Consider the following 18,469-nt stretch of genomic DNA (forward strand, 5'->3'; position numbering starts at 1 on the left):
ATCTGAACTTGTTCCTTTCAGTATGTCTGAATTGGCAGCAGCTTTAAAAAGCACCAAATAAGAATCATTTCAGATGATTTTCAAATGTAGAGTTAACTGATTATTGTGAAGGGAGCTGTGTAAGCCAAGCAGGGTTATTTCCTAGAAAAGGAAGATGATTATGCCAATCCCTGGCCCCTGGTTGGTTTAAGGGGCCTTCTCCTCTATCTCTGAATTGGCAGATTCCCGTTACATGGTAGCTGCATGGCTTCGCTTCTCTCACAGCTTTTTTTAACCACAGTTATCAAAGGTAGCTAATTTAAAATACTTTAACTTGTAGAATGATAACATCACGGGGGCTGCCAGTGTGAGGAAGTAGGGACAGTGGAATTCTGAGGGCATTGTGTTGGGAAGTAGGGCCTTGCGTTAAGAAGTAGGGACAGTGGAAGTCCACTGAGGGCCTTGCGTTAGTTGTTTTGACAACGCAAGCAGACTTTGGGACGTGGCACGGTCACGGTTGTTGGGGCAGACAGCAAAGGCTGCCCAGTGGTGTGTGTTCCTGGGGCCACCGGACTCCTTTCTATGCTGTCCAAAGACATGGGACTGCAGAAAGAACAGGTCGATGGCAGCCTGATGTAGCTGTGCTAAGTGATGTGGCTGGCATCTCCACCTGTTTGCTTGCCTCTCTTTTGGGAGCTGCTGGCTGAACAGGGTGCATATCATCCCCTTACGTGCTGCAGTTACACTCTGGCAATTACAGGCTGTTCTGCCATCTGACTAATTATATTTGTATATAGGCTGTAAACTATGATGGTGGATGACGCGGCTGTGTGTCCTACTTAGCTTTTCTTGCTATGAGGTTGCAGTGTCTGGCAGTGGACACTTGGAAGCAGAACCTTCTTCTATTGCCACAGCTAACTCTGCTTGTGATTTGAAATAAAAGCTGTTAGTTGGCCTCCATTGTTGCTATGTACGGAAGTGATCTGAAAAGTTATACTTGGATGGAGAAACTGGCAAAATTGGGAAACAACTCAAATGTTACATTTTGTCTATTTTGAAATAGACGTCCTTCTTAAGGTAGATTTTGTCAGATTTCTTGAGAGAGAAAAAAAATCTGTTCCTCTGATAGTGTTAAGGAGAAAACGGTGTGAATAATATTGTCTGTATAGTGGAGTGTAATTATTGTGATTGTAGTTTGTTCTGGCTTCCGAAGGCCATTTGGATTCTGAAAAGTGACTTTTGCAAACGCTGTAATGATGTTTAATTGTTATCAAGTAGCTGTAAAATCAAATACGAGTTGAAGTGCATCAGTTATTCTTACTTGCACACTCAGTGAAAAGTAAAGCTTTCTCAGTGAGTGAAGAGCTGTAGAACAGCAGGTGCGTGAAATAATAGATGTAAGTCTCTGGATCTTTGCTCTTTCTTTCTGAGGTCCTTCATTCAGCACATCTGTATTGGAGTAGTCTCTTGTGGCCACAAATGTGATTAGCTTACTGATATTAAAGCTGAAGTTGGCCTTGTTTTTGGAACTCTAATAATTACAATGATGAATGAAATAGAAAATTATCCACTTCTCTCAGCTGCGTTATTGCCAAAGAGCTAACAGTGAGGTGAAGAATCCACTGATTAACAAAATAAACAGTGACAGCCTTAAATACACATGGAGAATAGATTTCTGTCATTGCTGGTCACCTCTCAAGGAAGAGCTGCATTTGGTGCTGTAAACCAGTAATGAATTACTATTGTTGTAACTTCATGTTAACTACATTTCAGATGCAGATGTATTTGGATGCTAGCAGGCTGTTCAGTTTCTAGTGATAAATCATTTTAAACTATATTATTTATGTGTTGAACAACCTTTATTATGACCTTGTCTAGTGTGCTGGCTGTTTTTTTTTTTTTTTGGTTTTGTTTATTTTGGCATAAACAGGACTTTGGCTCTGCTTTCAAAGAATAGGAAGTTGCTAGTTTTGATGAGAGCAGGACATTTGCATGTGAAAAACGGTCTTCAGTGCTTGTATCTGTGGGAAAATAAAATCCTAAATTTGATCCTGGTGTTATTTAAGGGAAGCAGATGACAGATTTATTGCAATGATGCTGGCAGCATGAAAACAGTGGTGTAAGTGATTAGATGTCAGTCAGGCAAGTTGTGCTCGACCACAGCTGTCATTTGTTACCTTTTTCATCTGGGTGCAGTAGACTGATAGTCTTGTCATAGATTTCAGACCAGTGGGTTAGTTTTGCCCTTACTGGCAGCCTTGAATGCAGTATGTATTTTTTAAAAAAAAAAACACGTTTTTCCATTTCAGAGGCTAGTTAGATTTGTGTATATTTTTTGAAAGGTAGTTTTCCTAGCTACTAATCAAACCTACATTTTGAGGGCCAGCACAGAAATGAAAATACCAAATGATTCAACTGCAGTAAAAACAGAAGAGTAACTTAATGAGAATGACCTGATATTGACTGCAAAGGTTTACTGATACTGAGTTTCCGCTGGCTTAAAATTTAGCAAGTCACACTTATGATCTAGCGATTCCACTAACACTTAGTGCATTGTTAGTATTTTAGTAAACTGAAAAACAGAACAGCCTGATGTCAGACTCTTCACAAGTATAAATAGGAGTATGTTCATCAGCTAGCATGCTTTTTAATAGTATTCAGATAAGTTAAGCTAAATTTTCATCATAATTTACTCATAAAAATGGAAATAACCTTATTTATATTTATATTCATATCCATGGAATATGGTGAATGCAAGTAACCTCGCATTTGAAAATGGCTTTTCTTTTTTAAGTTCATTACTTCCTGTTTAAATTGTAGAATCTAATTATAGGATTTATGCATTTTTAATTGTAAAACTGGTATCTTCTCTAATGGTTATGTTTAGCCTAAATGCCAAAGTTCCCTATACAGCTTTTTTGATTGATGTGCTTACATTACTGTGCGATCTGAGCTCAAAAGGTGATGTGTTTGATTACATTTAGGATATTCAAAATTCACAATACTGTGAGAGTAGTCCTAATTGCTTTTTTTTTTTTTGAGTTGTGTTCAGAAGAGTTGACTGCAGTGACTTCACATTTAAAGGTGTTTCAATTGAAAAACACATTGTATGAGCAGCAAGTTAAATGCTTTCGTTTAGGTGTTGATTAGAGAGACTTTTCTTGCAATTGTGAAGAAATACAGTTTTTGGTTAGACAGTTATTTACAAGGTGGGATGGTTTAGATGCCTGTTACCTCTTTCAGTGCGTGGAAGGTCCACTCATGGCTCAAGTTTAATTGTAGCACTGATTCTTGCACCATTTCTTCTGCGAGTAGTTTGCTAATAAAAACAGCAAATGAGTCGCTAGTAAACTAACATGTTCCATTTTTACCAGGTGGTACAAAGGCTGGTCAAGCAGGTTACTTTAACTAGAGCTATCTATCCAAATAAGGCCATGTTAAAATATTGTAAAGTAAATACTGTCTCCAAATTCTGGAGGTCCCATTTCTCGTAAGTTGTATGCCAAATAACTAGTCCCACTGATCTCGTTGCTTTCTCAGAAGCATGATCCCAGTGCATCTTGCTGCTTGTGGTTGCTGTTGAATACAGAAAGCTGTCAGTGGGTTTTCGGAAGCATGTGTATGAGAAAGAGATTCCTATTCACATCTGAAATATGGTTTGGTTATATTTCTTAACATTTGATTAATTCATAATGGTTAGGGTGTAGAGTACATGTAAGTGAGCAAGATGACTACTACCTCTCCTTATTTTTAAAACAAATGTATAAGCATTTGAATAGGGTCATGAGGAGATCAAGCTAGGCCTTTTCACTGCTGAAATAATAACAGCAGTAATTACACAAATGAGCAATATGTAGAGAAGACTGTTTACATGTAGGGATGAATTATTTAGAGATTACAGTCTTATAATTGACAGAGAAGAAAAACTCTCCCCAAATCCAAGTACTTTGGAGCTCTGGTTATGCTGAAAAATAGGTGGACTGGATTTCCTCCTGTTTTCCTCCAGTATGCAGGATCCTCCTGCACATCTGAAAGGGAGATATTGGAGTTTTCTAGTTTTCTTTATGGCATTATTTTTTTCAAGAGCTCTGGAATACTAGGAATGAGCAGCAGTAGTGAAGTAATGAAGAAAGGAGTGAGGGATATTCTTGAGCAAGTACATATTTAATGAGATAGTTTGTTTAAAACAAAGCTATTCTTTTTTTTTTACTGGCAATTATGTAACTTTTTGGCTTGATTCTGGCATAATTATTAAATTAGTGATGCCTAGCTTTTTTCTCAACCATTTTTTCTAGCTTACCAAAGGTCCTTGGAAAGCACTTGGATAGGCTAGGCAAATACCATCTGTGCAGTTGAATAAATGTGTATAAAATATTTAATTATGGATAAGGCATATTCTGTTCTGAATAGCGAAAGCTTGTTGAACTCTGTCATGCAGCTTTTGTTCTTGGGGATTCCTTAAGCTGATGCAACCTAGACAGAAACCTGAGGAGTTTCCCTTGCTGATCCTTAGACAAGCGTCCCTTTGGGTTTTTAATCAAAAGAAACAACTGTTATTGATTAAATGAAGTTAAATCTTCTCATTCTAAGATTACACTGTTACATTTTTGTCACATATATTAAGTGTAAGTTTTGTTACACTGAACAGTCCTGTTTTGAATGCTGTCAAGAGATACTGTGTATATTAGGGAAGTGATGATTAGATTCTGGATGCCTCCTTGCCTTTAGTCCCATACTTTAGTCCCTGTTTAACCTCAGCTCCCTCTTTGACATCAAATGATTGTTCTGTAAATGCATTATAACCTGAACAGCTGATTTGAGTATGAATGAAGATTCTTCCTTTCAAAACTCTGTTGTACATTTTTAAGTTTAGGCTAGTTGAGGGCAATAGTAAGTTCAGGAAAGAAAAGTTCTCTATTTTTCCACTCTTAATTCAACACTAAGTATTAATCTCAGAAGGAAAAGGTTGCCCTATTGATATTAAAGGCAACAACTTGTTTTAATCTTCTGCTGTAAGAATCAAACACAGTATTTTTATCAACTCATAGGTCCAAGCTTCAACTAATAGGATTTGTTGTATAAGTCTTGTTAGCCCAGATGAATACTTTGTACTTACAACTAGATGATGGCTAGTGGTTGAATAATTACAAATTTTTAGAACTAAAGCAGGAAAGGAACCTAGCTACAATTGCCAAGTAACCCATCAGCATCTTTTAGTACTTCCTGTGAAGCACCACTTTCAGACCTTTCTTAATTAGCTCTTTCCAACTCACAAGAACTGTGTTTTTTCTTTTTTACCGTGTTGTTGTCTTTGAATTGTTTTCTTCTATTTTTTTTTTCTTTTGGTAGCATTTCTCATTTTGTCTGGTTGGATTGATACTGTGCAAATCTGTATCGTTCATGTTGCCTCCATCATTTGTTTCCTTCTAGTATTACTTTCTGCATTAAAAGCTGTCTTTTTGTTCAAAATTGTTGAGGTTCTTGCAGTGGCCTAACAGACTTCATTGCTGTGCTCCTACTGATCTTGCTTTGGGGTGAGGGCATACATTAAATTCTTGTGTTTTCTACTCTTGTTTTTTGGGGGGATTTATGTGCATTTAGGCTTTCCTTTTGCTTTTCACATAAAATATTTTTGCATGTTGCATACCATACTGCATATTTTTTTTCTGTCTCATCTGCCCTGCATTTTCCATTCAGTATCATTTTTTCTTCTTTGTTATTTGTTTTCATATTGCTTGTGTAGTACAAAACTTTGTATTTCTCTAGCCAGGAGAAAAAACATTGAGAGGTTTAATTCCTGAAGTAGAAGGATATCTTACACGGTCAGCAGCCCAGACCATTTCTAATTGAAATCTGGTAATGTAACTGTGCCATGTAAATGGCATTTTCAGAGTGGCTAGGAGTAGTGATACATAGGCACTGTATGCTACAATGAAAAATAGTCAGCTTTGCATTTACAGACCATTGAATTCTGCATCCTTTCTACTGCGAGCAATTTGGGTTATACAATGTAGTATTAAAAAAAAAAAAAAGAAATATTTTGAGGTGAACATTTGTATTGAGGTCAGTACATTCCTGAGTTTTGTTAGACTTAGTGTCCCTCTAAGTCCATCTTTGGACTTGCATATAGAAGTGCAATTGTGTGGGGTACCACTTTCTGCTGCAGCAGAGGTGGCCATTCACAGTAGTAGCAGGAACATCCTTGGCTGGCAGAAGCACCAGGTGAGCTCTCCGTGGTGTTAAAATGATGGTCTCACAGCTGAGAGCATCAGCAAAGCATGCTGCTTTGTGACTCAGTGGGAACCACCTGGTGTGGGCATTGTGTGGAGAAGAACGTTGATGCTGAGCTGCTGAATGTAAGCTGGAGAACGTGGGAACAGAAAACATCAATGATCCAAACTCCTTAAGGCTGTGCAGATGATCTACTTGTGATGTTCAACTATCTTCCTAACATTGCTTGAGAAGTTGAAGCTGGAAGTTCAAGAAAAAACTTTCAAAGTTTGTTTCAGAGAATTTTGAGCTCTGTATAAAGGTATGCAGAGCAAATCATATTTGCTGAGGTTATCAGCCAAATACCCAAACTGGACCTCTCAATCAAAAGGGTTTTTATGCTAATAACAGTTCCCAGTGTGTTTGTAGGATTGCTGTTTTATGAGAAGCCAGTTCCTTGTTGAACTAGTGTAAATGGGGGTGACTTGAATTTAGCTGGTAGGTGTGTACATCAGTGAAAGACTAGCTCTGAATGTAGATTTATGTTTATATTTTTTTAAGCAGTAAAACTGGAGCAGAGGCTCCTAATTTCTAAAATGATAGATTGTCTTCCTTTTGTTCTCCAACTCTTTGGCTATTAATGAAACAAATTGTGCTTGTTGGCTTCTACTCAGCTATTCTGGATGTACAGTGTGCTAATGTAAATCAGCAGTTTCTGCTGCTATAAATAGACTTCAACAGCAGCTGCAGAGCAAAACTGACAAGCTTCTGGTCATTTTTATTATTGCCATTCAGAAATTGTTTGAATAGATGTGAAAGTGTCCTGTGGTGTGTATGCTTGCTGTAGCAATGATATTTGGAGACTGAGCTGAGGTTATGAGGAGAGAGAGAGACTGCATTTAGATCCCAGTGGTGTGAGAGCTGAGACTGAGAGTTGTGTTCCTCCATTTGGGAGTCCTTAAGCTACGTTTGGAGCTTTTTTCTATAAAATGCATGTTACTCAGCTGGCTGAAAGTCAGGAGTTCTTAAATGGAGTCTGGACTCCATATTTTTTGGACGTCTTTATGGCTAGATATAAGTCTTTATAAGCATCCTTGATTGCGGGACATCATCATATTATGTCCTGAGAAGTTGTCCCCTAACATGTTTAGTTTCTTCTGCTGCTGAGGCATTTTCTTTCGTTGTACGGGGAGGAGACAGCAGGGCAAGAATGCTTGCCTTCTACAGCATCCTTCCCCTCCCTCACCTCCTTAGGAGCTCTTGCATGATGAATAGCAACTGCCATTGTCCTCCCTTCTAGGAAGCAGAGTGGAAAGTGGTACCTGCATGGCCTGCAAAGGTGGATGCTAGCAGGCCAACCATTGTTGTGGCTGGACACAGGAGATGCTGCCAGGACAGGAAAAGTATTGAATATCTTTCGTATGAGCATTTAATGGAGTCCTATGTTTATGTTTACATGTTGTTGTTTTTTCTCTTGAAATCCTGCTTTTGAGGATCTTGGTACAAGGTCTCAGGAAATATCTTTAGCTGCAAGAATGATTTTCCTGTAGATAGACTTAATTTCTGTGCTGCCCTGGAGTGCATGTGGTCAAATGGAAGGTAGAGTCAGCTTGTGCTAGAAGATAGGGAATTGCTTTATTTTCCCTCTCTAGTACAAGCATGTTTCTTGAATCTCGATACTCAACCCGTGTGAAAAATAGGAAGGTGGGAGCAGAACCCACTTGTCAGCTGTTACTTTAGAAACAGCACCATCAGCCTGTGAGGGGGCTAAAGATGACCTAAGTGAAATTCGGAGTGTATTCCAATGCCTAGCAAACTGGAAACTAAAGTCTCTTAGCATCTTAGTTGTGTGTTTTACCAGTGGTTTATGCTGTATTCTTTATACTGAATTAGGTTCTAGTAATGTTAACTATTTCTAGGAGGAACACCGTAACAACTAGACTCTTAACTTATTAATTCTAATGTTGTTTGAAGTAAATGCATGTTCTTCTAGTGGATATTTTCTGGCTTGATAGCCTAAGTATTTTAAGTGCTCTACTACTAGAAAAATAGAAGAAAACATAGACTTGTTCTTTTTAACAACGATTCTTCTCATCTTTTAATTCAGCTACCACTTTCAGTGAATAATTATAGTTCATTCACTGTGACTGAGTGCTTCCATTTTTAACAACCATTTGTGGCAATAATGAGGTCTATATAATTGGAGAGGAATATGGTATTTGGCAGATCCTTGCAGGCTCTTTTGAGAGTACACACTGAAGTACAAAGTTTAGAAGGGAGCCTAAATTCTGTAACAGGAATTGGATAAACTAGCAAATCATGAATATAAAATCATAAAGAGTATTAAGTATTTTGGAGTGCTTTTGAAGTTCATTGCAAAAGCACAGTATAAGAAGTTGCATTTTCAATATTTCTAGAAAAGATCAGCATGTCGTATACTAGCTTAATTCCATTTTTAAAATACTGAAACTGTTAAAATACAAAGTTGATATATTTTGTGTAATGAAGAAATGTAAAGGAGGAGAAATGATAACTTATGTAGAATTAGTTGGACTCTATAATTCATTGTTCTTTAGAGACAGGCAAAAGGAGTTAATTCCAAGAATGTTTGTGTGATAGACTTTACTGAATAAACCTTTTATTTCTGCTTTCAGTCAGCAGATAAGCAGCGAGCCCTAGAAGAAACCAAAGCCTACACAACCCAGTCATTAGCAAGCGTAGCCTATCTGATCAACACTTTGGCCAACAATGTTCTCCAAATGCTGGATATCCAAGCATCCCAGCTTCGACGCATGGAATCTTCAATCAATCATATTTCACAAGTGAGACTTTTTCCTGATTTCTTGTTCTCTGTTCATGAAATTATACAACAGATAAAACTGTCACTGTATGTGACTTACCTGATGTTTTGTGAATAAGAAAAATAGTTGCATCTAGAACAGAAGGATGCATTTCTCCTCATATTAAATCTAGGAATGGGTGTCTGTGTGATTTGGTATTTGTGGTAATGTGAACATTTTACATAGAATAAGAGATTAAATATAGTCTTCAACAGTTTGTTGTTTGGGGATGAATCCATTTTGTGTATGAAGTGAAAAGTGCAGGTAGGCAGCTTAATGGAAAAAAAAACCAGAAAATTATGTTAAGAAATGGATTAGCCTTTCCAGTTCCTATTTGTGACCTACTGTATATGGTATTAAATAGCTACAGGCATTCAAAATTTAAAAAGAAAAAAAAAAGGCATGAAACAGAAGCTGGAAAACACTACTTGTCATCTGTCGTCTTTTTACTTTAACTGTCGCTATCATATTGGCCTCTGATGACAAAAGCATAGGTGGCTTTTCTTAACAAAATTCAATTCGCAATGATGTGAACAGAGGGTAAAACTAATGTTTCAAGTTTATGTATGGCTAGAATGCCTGCAATTGTTTGCATTTTTTTTTTTTGAACAACAACAAATAAACTAAGCTAAGGTTATAAAGAACCCGTGTCCTACTCCACACTGATGAGGGAGTTCTGACTACCAGAATAGGCTGAGGATGAATGATAGGTTTATTGGAGGCTTACATGCCCATGATGGGTTAAAAAGAGAAAGTAAGAGCAATGATACAGCACTTTCTGTTTTTCTACTATGGGAGAGTTGTTAGGTTTTCTGACTGAATATTCTGTCTTATTCAACCAGTATGTTTTGGGTGCTAGTGTTTCTTGATCTCCACATGATAATGTTACATATGTAAAAATATATATACCTGTGTATATATATTGTATTCAGAAAGACATTTGAAAGTGGGAGCTGCATAAGGTAGGAAATAGATAGTTAAACAGTATGTAGATCTGGAAGAGACTCTGGGGATGACACGGCATTATGACAGAGGAAGCAACACCACAGCAGGACATACAAGTAGTAAGATATATTTTCATCAGTGGGTCAATGAGAGTGGATGGATGTGTTTTATTATTATTCAGAAAATGTTTTAGCTGGCTGCCGTGTTCTTGATGGCTACTTTTTCTTTTCTGTTGTGTGAATGATCACATGGTTCTCCAAAAGTTGAAGTTGTGTCCATAGAATGGATAGAGATCTGTTAACTAGCTGGTGCTGAAAAGGTTGCTAAGCTGGTAGAGATCTGGACCATCAAAAGAATTGAATATTTTTTTGCTGTCTTAATGGGCCAAATTGGCTTACTGAGTGGTAAGATGAATTCCAGAGCAGGTGGAAAGGAAGGGACAGGGTGGATTTTCCCTTCTGGTGATAGTATGCTATTAGATTGCCTCAGTTATCCCATGCAACTGCATCCTCAGAAATAAGCTGAGAAGTTTGATTTCTTCTGCAACATGCTTTTTGTTAATCCATGGACAACTCAAAATTTTACTTTCCCTCAGAAAATGTCTTATGTTACTCTATATATGTGTGCTGTATGTATGCTATGTATGTGTGTATATGCATCTGTGTGTGTATGTGTGGTGAGTGTGCTTATGTGTGTGTATATGGTTCTTGAGTGGTTTGTACCAGCTGACAAGTATTTCAGCTATTTGAGACCCTAACACAGCATAAGGATATGGATAAAAATTCTTTCACTCAGGCTTCACTGGATTTTCCATTTTTATACATGCATACGGTTTATTTGCCACACAGTTTTTCTAAAGCAAATTTTGGGGAGACTGTCAAGGCATTTTTAATTTTTTCTTTTGAGAAACCGAGTTTTGTATGGACTGAGATGTTAGGTCAGATTATCTTTGGAATTTATACAAAATGGACTGTTACTTAAAGTGGGGTGCTAAATTACCACTACCAAATACATAACAGAGATGGAACAGCCAAAATTCATAGGCTGCATTTATACAACCAAGGAAAGTTTAAAAAAAAAAAAAAAAATATTTCTGAATTCGTTTATATCACTGTAAAATTGAAAATTGAGGGTATATTTTGGTTGTGGTTTTTGTTACTTGAATCATCTGTATGTCAGATGTTCCCCAAATCTTCATGGAAGAAGTGATGTTAGAAGAGCAGACAGTATTTGAATTTTGGATATTAGTTACATGAAGTGTACTGATCCAAGGAACTTTATGAAGTTGCATTCAATGCACTCAAAAGTGGGTTCATCCCATGATACTGATGTTGCAGATGATACATTCTCCCTATTAATTTTGGTGGTTACTTCTTAAAAAATGGATTTATTTTGTCACAGTTTATATATAATGCATAATTTCTGTTCAGTAACTCTGATTGTATTTCTCCTGGAATAAGCCTAATCTGCAGAAGATTTCTTCAGTGTTTCTTACTTTGGGTTTCAAGTGTAGTGGATTGTCTTTAGCACCACATTAAATACCTCATGGTATAATATCTCATGGCTAAATTAACATTTTGGTCAGTCTGACTTGAAATGTGTCAGTGAGGTAGAACAGGTAACGGATTGGTAACTACCATCTGCTCACATTTGACAGTGCATTATTATTAATACTTTGTATTAATACTTTGGTCAGCAGGCATTGATATTTAAATTTAGAAAACACTAATGTAAATTACAGTATATAAATGTGTAGCCCTGCTTTTAATTCTGATTCAAAATTCCACATACTCTCCAAAGAGGTAAGCAAAATCATTTGGCTCTTAGTAAGAAAACTTTTTCAAAAGTGCTTGTTTTGCTCAAGTGACATACAAACTCGAAGAGACATGATAAACTTCAGAATATAAAATATTCTAGTTCTCTGTTCATACATAGAATGCCAATTTATGTCACTTTCTGTTTCCTTCTAAATGCCAGATTAATCAAAGAACTGGAAAGGAAACTGATAATCATTCGTGGGTTTTTAGATTATATATAGGTCCTGAATAAGGAAATCATTACTATTGAAACTATTTTTATGCAAGTGATTAAATCCTACTGGTTTAAAATTTATGATTACTTTGATTTGGTCTGAAGGCTGATGAATCTGTTCTTACTTGCCTTCTTTGTCCATAAATAGATGATATGCAATGTTTCTTATTTGGCTGAAGATTTCAATGCTAAATACAGATCTTCTGTATAAATATTTATACTTATTTAAAAAAAATTGTGTTAAAGTTTTTTCAAGTTAGCAGACACTGTGAAATGTTGATCGTATCCAAATACTTTAATCTGGCAGATTTTCAGGTTTTAGTATTTGTTTGATGAGAAATATTTTGTCAGATTTAGTTACAAAATGGTCTTAGTGAGCAAGTTCAGCTTTAAAATTCTTCTCTGCTGCTAATTATATAAACAAGCATGCTACCACAAAGAGCTGAAATATAGTAAGAGCCATCAGTTATCTTCAGTGATGCTGTAGGATGGAGAAATCTGCTTCATCCCCTTCTTATGGAATTTGTCTCCTATGAAGTTGCCAATCAGAGCTGTTCATAAGTAGTGAATAGACTGCAGACTGGAGCTTTTCTGTAGTCAGCACGTAACGCTTAGCTGAACTGTAACAGCATGGGTGAGCTGGCTGGTGTCTGCAGGGATGGTCACTCAGACCTTCGGTTGCTATGTCACTAAAGGCTCCTAACCATGTTCAGTTGTCTTTTTCTTGCAAGTTATAAGAATAGCCAGACTTACTTAAAAACGGTAATCTACGTCCAACTCTACACAGTAGATATTACTAGTTTATGGAGCAGGTAGTTCTTTAGCATCTTAGTATCATTGTGACCTTTTAATGTATGAAATACATGCAATTTAAGTTGTGGCAACTAATATGTCACATTTCTGACATTTCAGTTATTCATTGTTACTATGAGTAACTACTCATTATTTATTACTAAAAGTAATAGTCCAGTTTTCAAGGTAATTTGAAATAAAGTTGTTGAAATTCTAGTAAACTAATGTAAAAAAAAAAAAGCTCACAACATTGTATTTAAGCAACCTTTTCTCCTAAGATTTTTTTAAAATGAATGTTAAAAACCTAAGCTAACAGTGACAATACGTTGATAAAAGTCAATGGGAATGTTTTGAGCAGAGGAAAAAATGAAGGCTTATGGAGGCTTTTGTTTCTGAAATTTCACTGTAGATTGGACTTTCAAAGTGCTAACTTAATCTTGTGAGAAATTTCACTTATAGGTAGAATATCTTTCAAAACTCTGGGTTCAGTGATTTTGAAGTGGAGAATGTTAATTTTGGAATCCCAGACGTAGTTTAATATTTTCTCTGTTTTAATCCTTAAAAGCATTGAAGCTAGTTTTTTTGAACTCAATATGGAAACTTGATGTTTCAAAATGGCCAGAAAATTTCTAATAGAAACAATGAAGTGGTTTATACGTGTTTCTCTTTAAGTCAGGCCTTGCCTTATTGTAGGCATCTTGGAAGGTGTATTTAAAAATTGTAGTAAAGAGCCTAACTTCTCACAAACTGTCTGTCACCTAAAAGCTTTTGCCAAAGGAGGTGGAGCAGTAGGGGAAAAAAAGTGCATAACAGTGCTGTCAGGAGCCTTACATTTCTTATCAGAGAATAGCGTAAGTTCTAGAAGAGCAGAGTGTATCCCATCTGCTGTTCGTGCCAGACTACGAGCTCGGTGTTCTTTTAGTCCGGCTATAAGCCTAAAAACTTAATTATACTTTTTTGCTGTCTTCTTGGAGATTTTCTGAAGACAGTCATTTAAAAATGATACTTCTTCATAGATGTTTATAAATCGATGAATAAACACTCTTTTGGCATTCTTCTGTCTCACTTAAGGGATTTATGCTAGTTCTGGAGGCAATAATTACCTGTGCGTTGAGGATAAATGTTTTCATTTTCTTTAGTAGCAGGTTAATCTTTGTTCCTTTTTCTATTAATCAAATAGGTCAATGTTCCTTTCTGCTGTTTTATAAATATCTTAAGATATTTTGTCTCTGGTAATCTACTAATCAAGAAAATGAAATTTTGGAAAAACCTTCCAACAGAGTGCTTTTCAATGCAATTTTGGGAGTATTTACCAGAAGTGGGTGCTGTTTTAATACATTTAGTTATTCCATAGCTGTTGAAGGTAAAGGAAATGTTCTGAATCATTGTGCAAGAGAATTCCCATTAGATGAGCTTCAGGATTTAATTAGATTTTATGCATTTCATTGTTTCTTACTGTAGTCATGCCTCACTGATCACTGAAGCCCTTAAGGAAACTGGATGTACTTACAATTCCTATTAATAATTAATAAAACTCTCCCATCATTCATGGAAACAAGTTTCCACTGTGCCAAGATACCATCGCGGCAATAGCATGTGTATTAAATATCTGCACTCATCTTATGTTTGTAGATAGTTGCATAATAAAATACTAAAAGTGCATGGTTAAGTTCACAGAGGTCAAGCACTTGAAATGCAGAGAAAGGAAGAAATAATCTTACCAACACTGGACTAATTAATTTATTTCTGATTTGTAGATCAAAGTCAAGGTACTGAAGGTGTACTGTCAAAGGCATAAAACAGTTTTGAATGTCCAGATTCAGATTCATAAGATTTTGATTTTGCAGTACATTCAAAACATCATATAGCATTTGAGACGCTGTTGCAGCTGGGATTGTTTAACAAATAGGATCAGAGGCTTATGAGACAAAGAACATAAGATAGGCAGTATAATGTTTCTGCAGTTTTCTAGTGTCATGTCTAGATCACAGATAAAGTTTGAGATAGTAGAGATGGAATTCTTCAGTGGTATTAAACATGAGACCATCCTCTAAGTTGTTTCAGTCACATACAGTTAGATAAAAATAAAAATAAAAAAAAAAAAGTTTGTGCTTTCTAACTCCTCAGCAGATGAGGTGAGGATCCTGTAGCCAGTCTCTTTGGTATGACAGCTTCTCCTTCCACTTCTCCTTCCACTTTTCCTTCCACTATGCTATAAAAGCAAAAGTCTGGCACATGGTAGGGATTAAAACATGTGATGCAAGAGGAAATACTGAATCTTACCCTGACGCAGAACGATATGTTTTTGGTAGTCTGGACTGGAACGTGTTTATGTGCTGTTTGCACTGGTGCTTCTACAACCAATAATACTGTATGAACTGTATGTAGACTTAGTCATCTCAGGCAAAATTGACTGGGGATCAGATTAGTTATTAAACCAGCAGTTATTGAAATATATGTGTTTCTGTTTAGCTTGAATGAACTGTGAATTTCTGCAAAGGTATTGGCCAAATTTGGTTGGCTTTTTGTGACGGTGATGGAGAATGTATCCCAGATTTTTTAACTACCCCTATTAAGTTTCAAATCATTACTCAACAAACTCGAGCTTTCCAAAGAGAGGGTTGCCAACATTTTTGACCTTGAATAGTCTATTTTTCTGTGGCTTAGTTTTAGAAATAGCTAGCTCTGGTAGAATCTTTACAGTTCTGGGCAGGTGGTACTAGAGGTGGAAATATTAGAAGCTATATTGAGTGCTTAAGTTTAGCAAAGGTGTAAGATACTGAAAATATGTTTCTGGGAATTACTGGGTAATCTTGATAGGTAGTAATTTAAACTTGTATATAATGCCTCTGATATTTGTGGAAATTCTTTTGAAGGAATGTGAAGAAACAGCTTCTTGGAAATGTTTTGTTTGTTTTTTTATATTTAAAAATATTTTAAAGGTAATACATATATACAGGATCTTTTTTACTGTTTTTGCTATCTGTGGCACAAACAAAAGGGTAACTAACCCTACTGCCCCAGTGCCTGCCCAGAGAAAAATAAAATTAAAAAAACCTTTGTTATGAAAATGAGTTCTTATTCGTACCTATTCCTTTGTTGCAACAAAGCCTTTGTCTGAACTATGAAAAGATGAAAAGTCTTTCTGGTACCATTCATGGTCACTGACGTGATGACAAGAAATGTTGTGAATGATTAGAAATCCTAATGATGACAATTCTGGGTGTTTTCTGACTTTATAGCTAAAATGTTTGTTCACAACCAGCAAATTTTTTGTAAGGAAAGTTGTTTTGTCAACAAAGAATGAATCTTTTTTTTTTTTTTTTTTTAATGATGCAAGCAGTGTCATGCACCTTGATTTAAGAGTTGTGTTTTGTTTGTTTGTTTTTCTCCTGCAGGGGCTTTTTGGTAATGTTCTCTTTTTTTCTAGTTTTGTTACCAAACACGATTCAAGTACGTGTTTTCAGACACTGAATTTTCAGTTGGGCTTTGTCTTACACTAGAGATTCTTCTGTGGTACTCATTGTATTATGTGGAGGGACGGCTTTTCTGTGTTGGCTTTACCCATTCCAAGTAAAGGCACTGGGCTTAACCACTGGCTTCATAGTGGTTAGCTATGTTAGTACTGAGCACCTTCTAAAATCCAATCATTACTTTGTGATAAGCAATTTGTAGTGACTGAAATACATGGTCCAATTTGTCTGAGTGAAATTTTATTCTGTTGTATAGCTACCAGTCCTATTTTAGCAAACTGTTTTACAGTGTGAGAAAACCAGCTTACGGTTTGTTTTTCAGGTTGTAAATGTTAAACTTTGGGAAAATACCCCTATGCTTCATCTAGTTGGAGACTATTTCAAAGACCAGTTTAGAGAGCAGTTGTAGAACTAAAAAGAATAAAAGAATCATATAAACGAGTGTCAGTAAATCAACAGGAACTAAGAATGGAAAGAAGGTATTTTGCTGAATTGTAAAGAATGAAAGTAGTAGAAAACCCAAAGAACCTGAGACTATCAGCGTGGGCTTAGAGGTGACAAGTTCAACAATAAATTTGACAAAGACGATGTAAGCAAGTATATGTAGTAATATGTTCAGCACAGTATACAGAGGTTTTCAAAACATTAGAACTGATTCAGTGTTTTCTTTTCTACTGACTCTGTATTCAAATGCATACCACTGTTAGTAAATACACTGCGTCTTTTGTAGACGGTGGACATTCACAAAGAGAAAGTTGCTAGAAGAGAAATTGGTATCTTGACTACAAACAAAAACACCTCAAGAACTCACAAAATCATTGCACCAGCTAACCTGGAGCGACCAGTTCGCTACATCAGGAAACCTATTGATTATACAATTCTAGATGATATTGGACATGGAGTGAAGGTAGGTGATATTGTTAAAACAGCCAAACTGCAAATACATTGTCTTTGTATATTTTCAAAATAACCTGATGCTTTTCATGATAATCTACCAGTTTCTCCTTCCCTGGCCAGTATGTCTATACACGTAAGAGGAGTTCTGCCCAGATTGCAGTTGCTCTTTCCCTTGTCCTTTCCCCCATGTTTCTGAACCTTGCAAGCTCACTGAGTCTTATTTCTGAGGATATTTGGGACTGTGGATCTCAGCTTTTTAAATGCTTCTAAACACCTTGTGTGATGCTGCAATTACTCTTCAAGTCAGTTGTCAGGATATACCTGAGTAATGAAAAGCTAATTACCAACTGTCAAATTTCTCTCTGAATTAGCAACACAAAGTATGTCCAAGCTTTAATTGCACTTGGTTTAGTTTGGAGCTCACCTGAAGAAAGGATTTGCATAAGATTATTTGCTCTCTTTAATTTCTGTCAGTCTGTTATGTCCTGTAATGTGCTTTGCTAAAGTGAGCTCCCTGCAATTTCTGTGCTATACAGAGTTTAAGAATGAGAATATTGCTGTCAAGTTCAAAGCCAGCTATTTCTCCCTTTTAAAAGTAGGAAAAAAGGAGGGATTTTAGGGCAAAGATCAGAAGGAGACACAACTGGTGGCTGTTGTATGCAAGTGGTAGATCAGTGCACACAACGGCAGTAATGTCATGTGTGAGATTAGTTTTTTTTTTTTTTTTTTAAACATGTCCTGAATGTAAACATAGTCTTAGCAGGTGTGAGCTCATTGTTAACTTGTGCTGCCAGGAAAACAAATATGGAAATGAGAACACTGACAGTCTTAAAGTTCCAGGAGAAGAAAGGTAAATAACACAAAGCACTGTCATTTTTACATGACAAACTAACAAATCTGTAAACCTGCTAAGTAGCAGTAAGGTAAGATGCTTCTTCCAGTCAAAGTACACCAGGATTTATTTTGCTTGACACGTAACTGCATTGGGTCGTCTATGATATTCAATTTGAAGTATCTACTTGGATAGTCATTTTAATGACAACAGGTTGTTTGGCCACTCTTCAAATTCTTAATAGTCCTGATTAGATATCTCTTCAGAGCAATTATACTCGAGTCTTCCTCACACCTTGTTAGTTAACAGAAAGTCTATTTTCCCCACTTCTTACCAAAAGAGTCAGCCTCAATTTGTAACCTTAAATCAGATTTCAAAACCACACTTTAAGTTTAATTTGGAGAAAACAACAGCAGCAAAAACAAAAGAACGTGCACACACACACCATCATAAATAGCTACTGTTTTGGC

The 18,469-nt window shown here is 36.3% G+C and overlaps 1 protein-coding gene across 6 annotated transcripts in view; it reads left to right on the plus strand.

The window, feature by feature from the left end:
• The window catches only part of ABI2 (abl interactor 2), a 61,921-nt gene that overhangs the window by 16,898 nt on the left and 26,554 nt on the right, over positions 1–18,469 (plus strand). For 4 of the 6 annotated variants that reach the window (XM_083842853.1, XM_083842854.1, XM_083842849.1 and 1 more), the window contains exons 2-3: positions 8,844–9,011; positions 17,001–17,177. In XM_083842853.1, coding sequence (XP_083698979.1) covers positions 8,844–9,011; positions 17,001–17,177 — 345 coding nt within the window. The remainder of the gene's footprint in view (positions 1–8,843; positions 9,012–17,000; positions 17,178–18,469) is intronic. The other 2 variants (XM_083842851.1, XM_083842852.1) reach the window with 1 other exon arrangement.

The sequence above is a fragment of the Anser anser genome, assembly GCF_964211835.1.
Source record: "Anser anser genome assembly, chromosome: 6".
NCBI classification, from domain to species: domain Eukaryota; kingdom Metazoa; phylum Chordata; class Aves; order Anseriformes; family Anatidae; genus Anser; species Anser anser.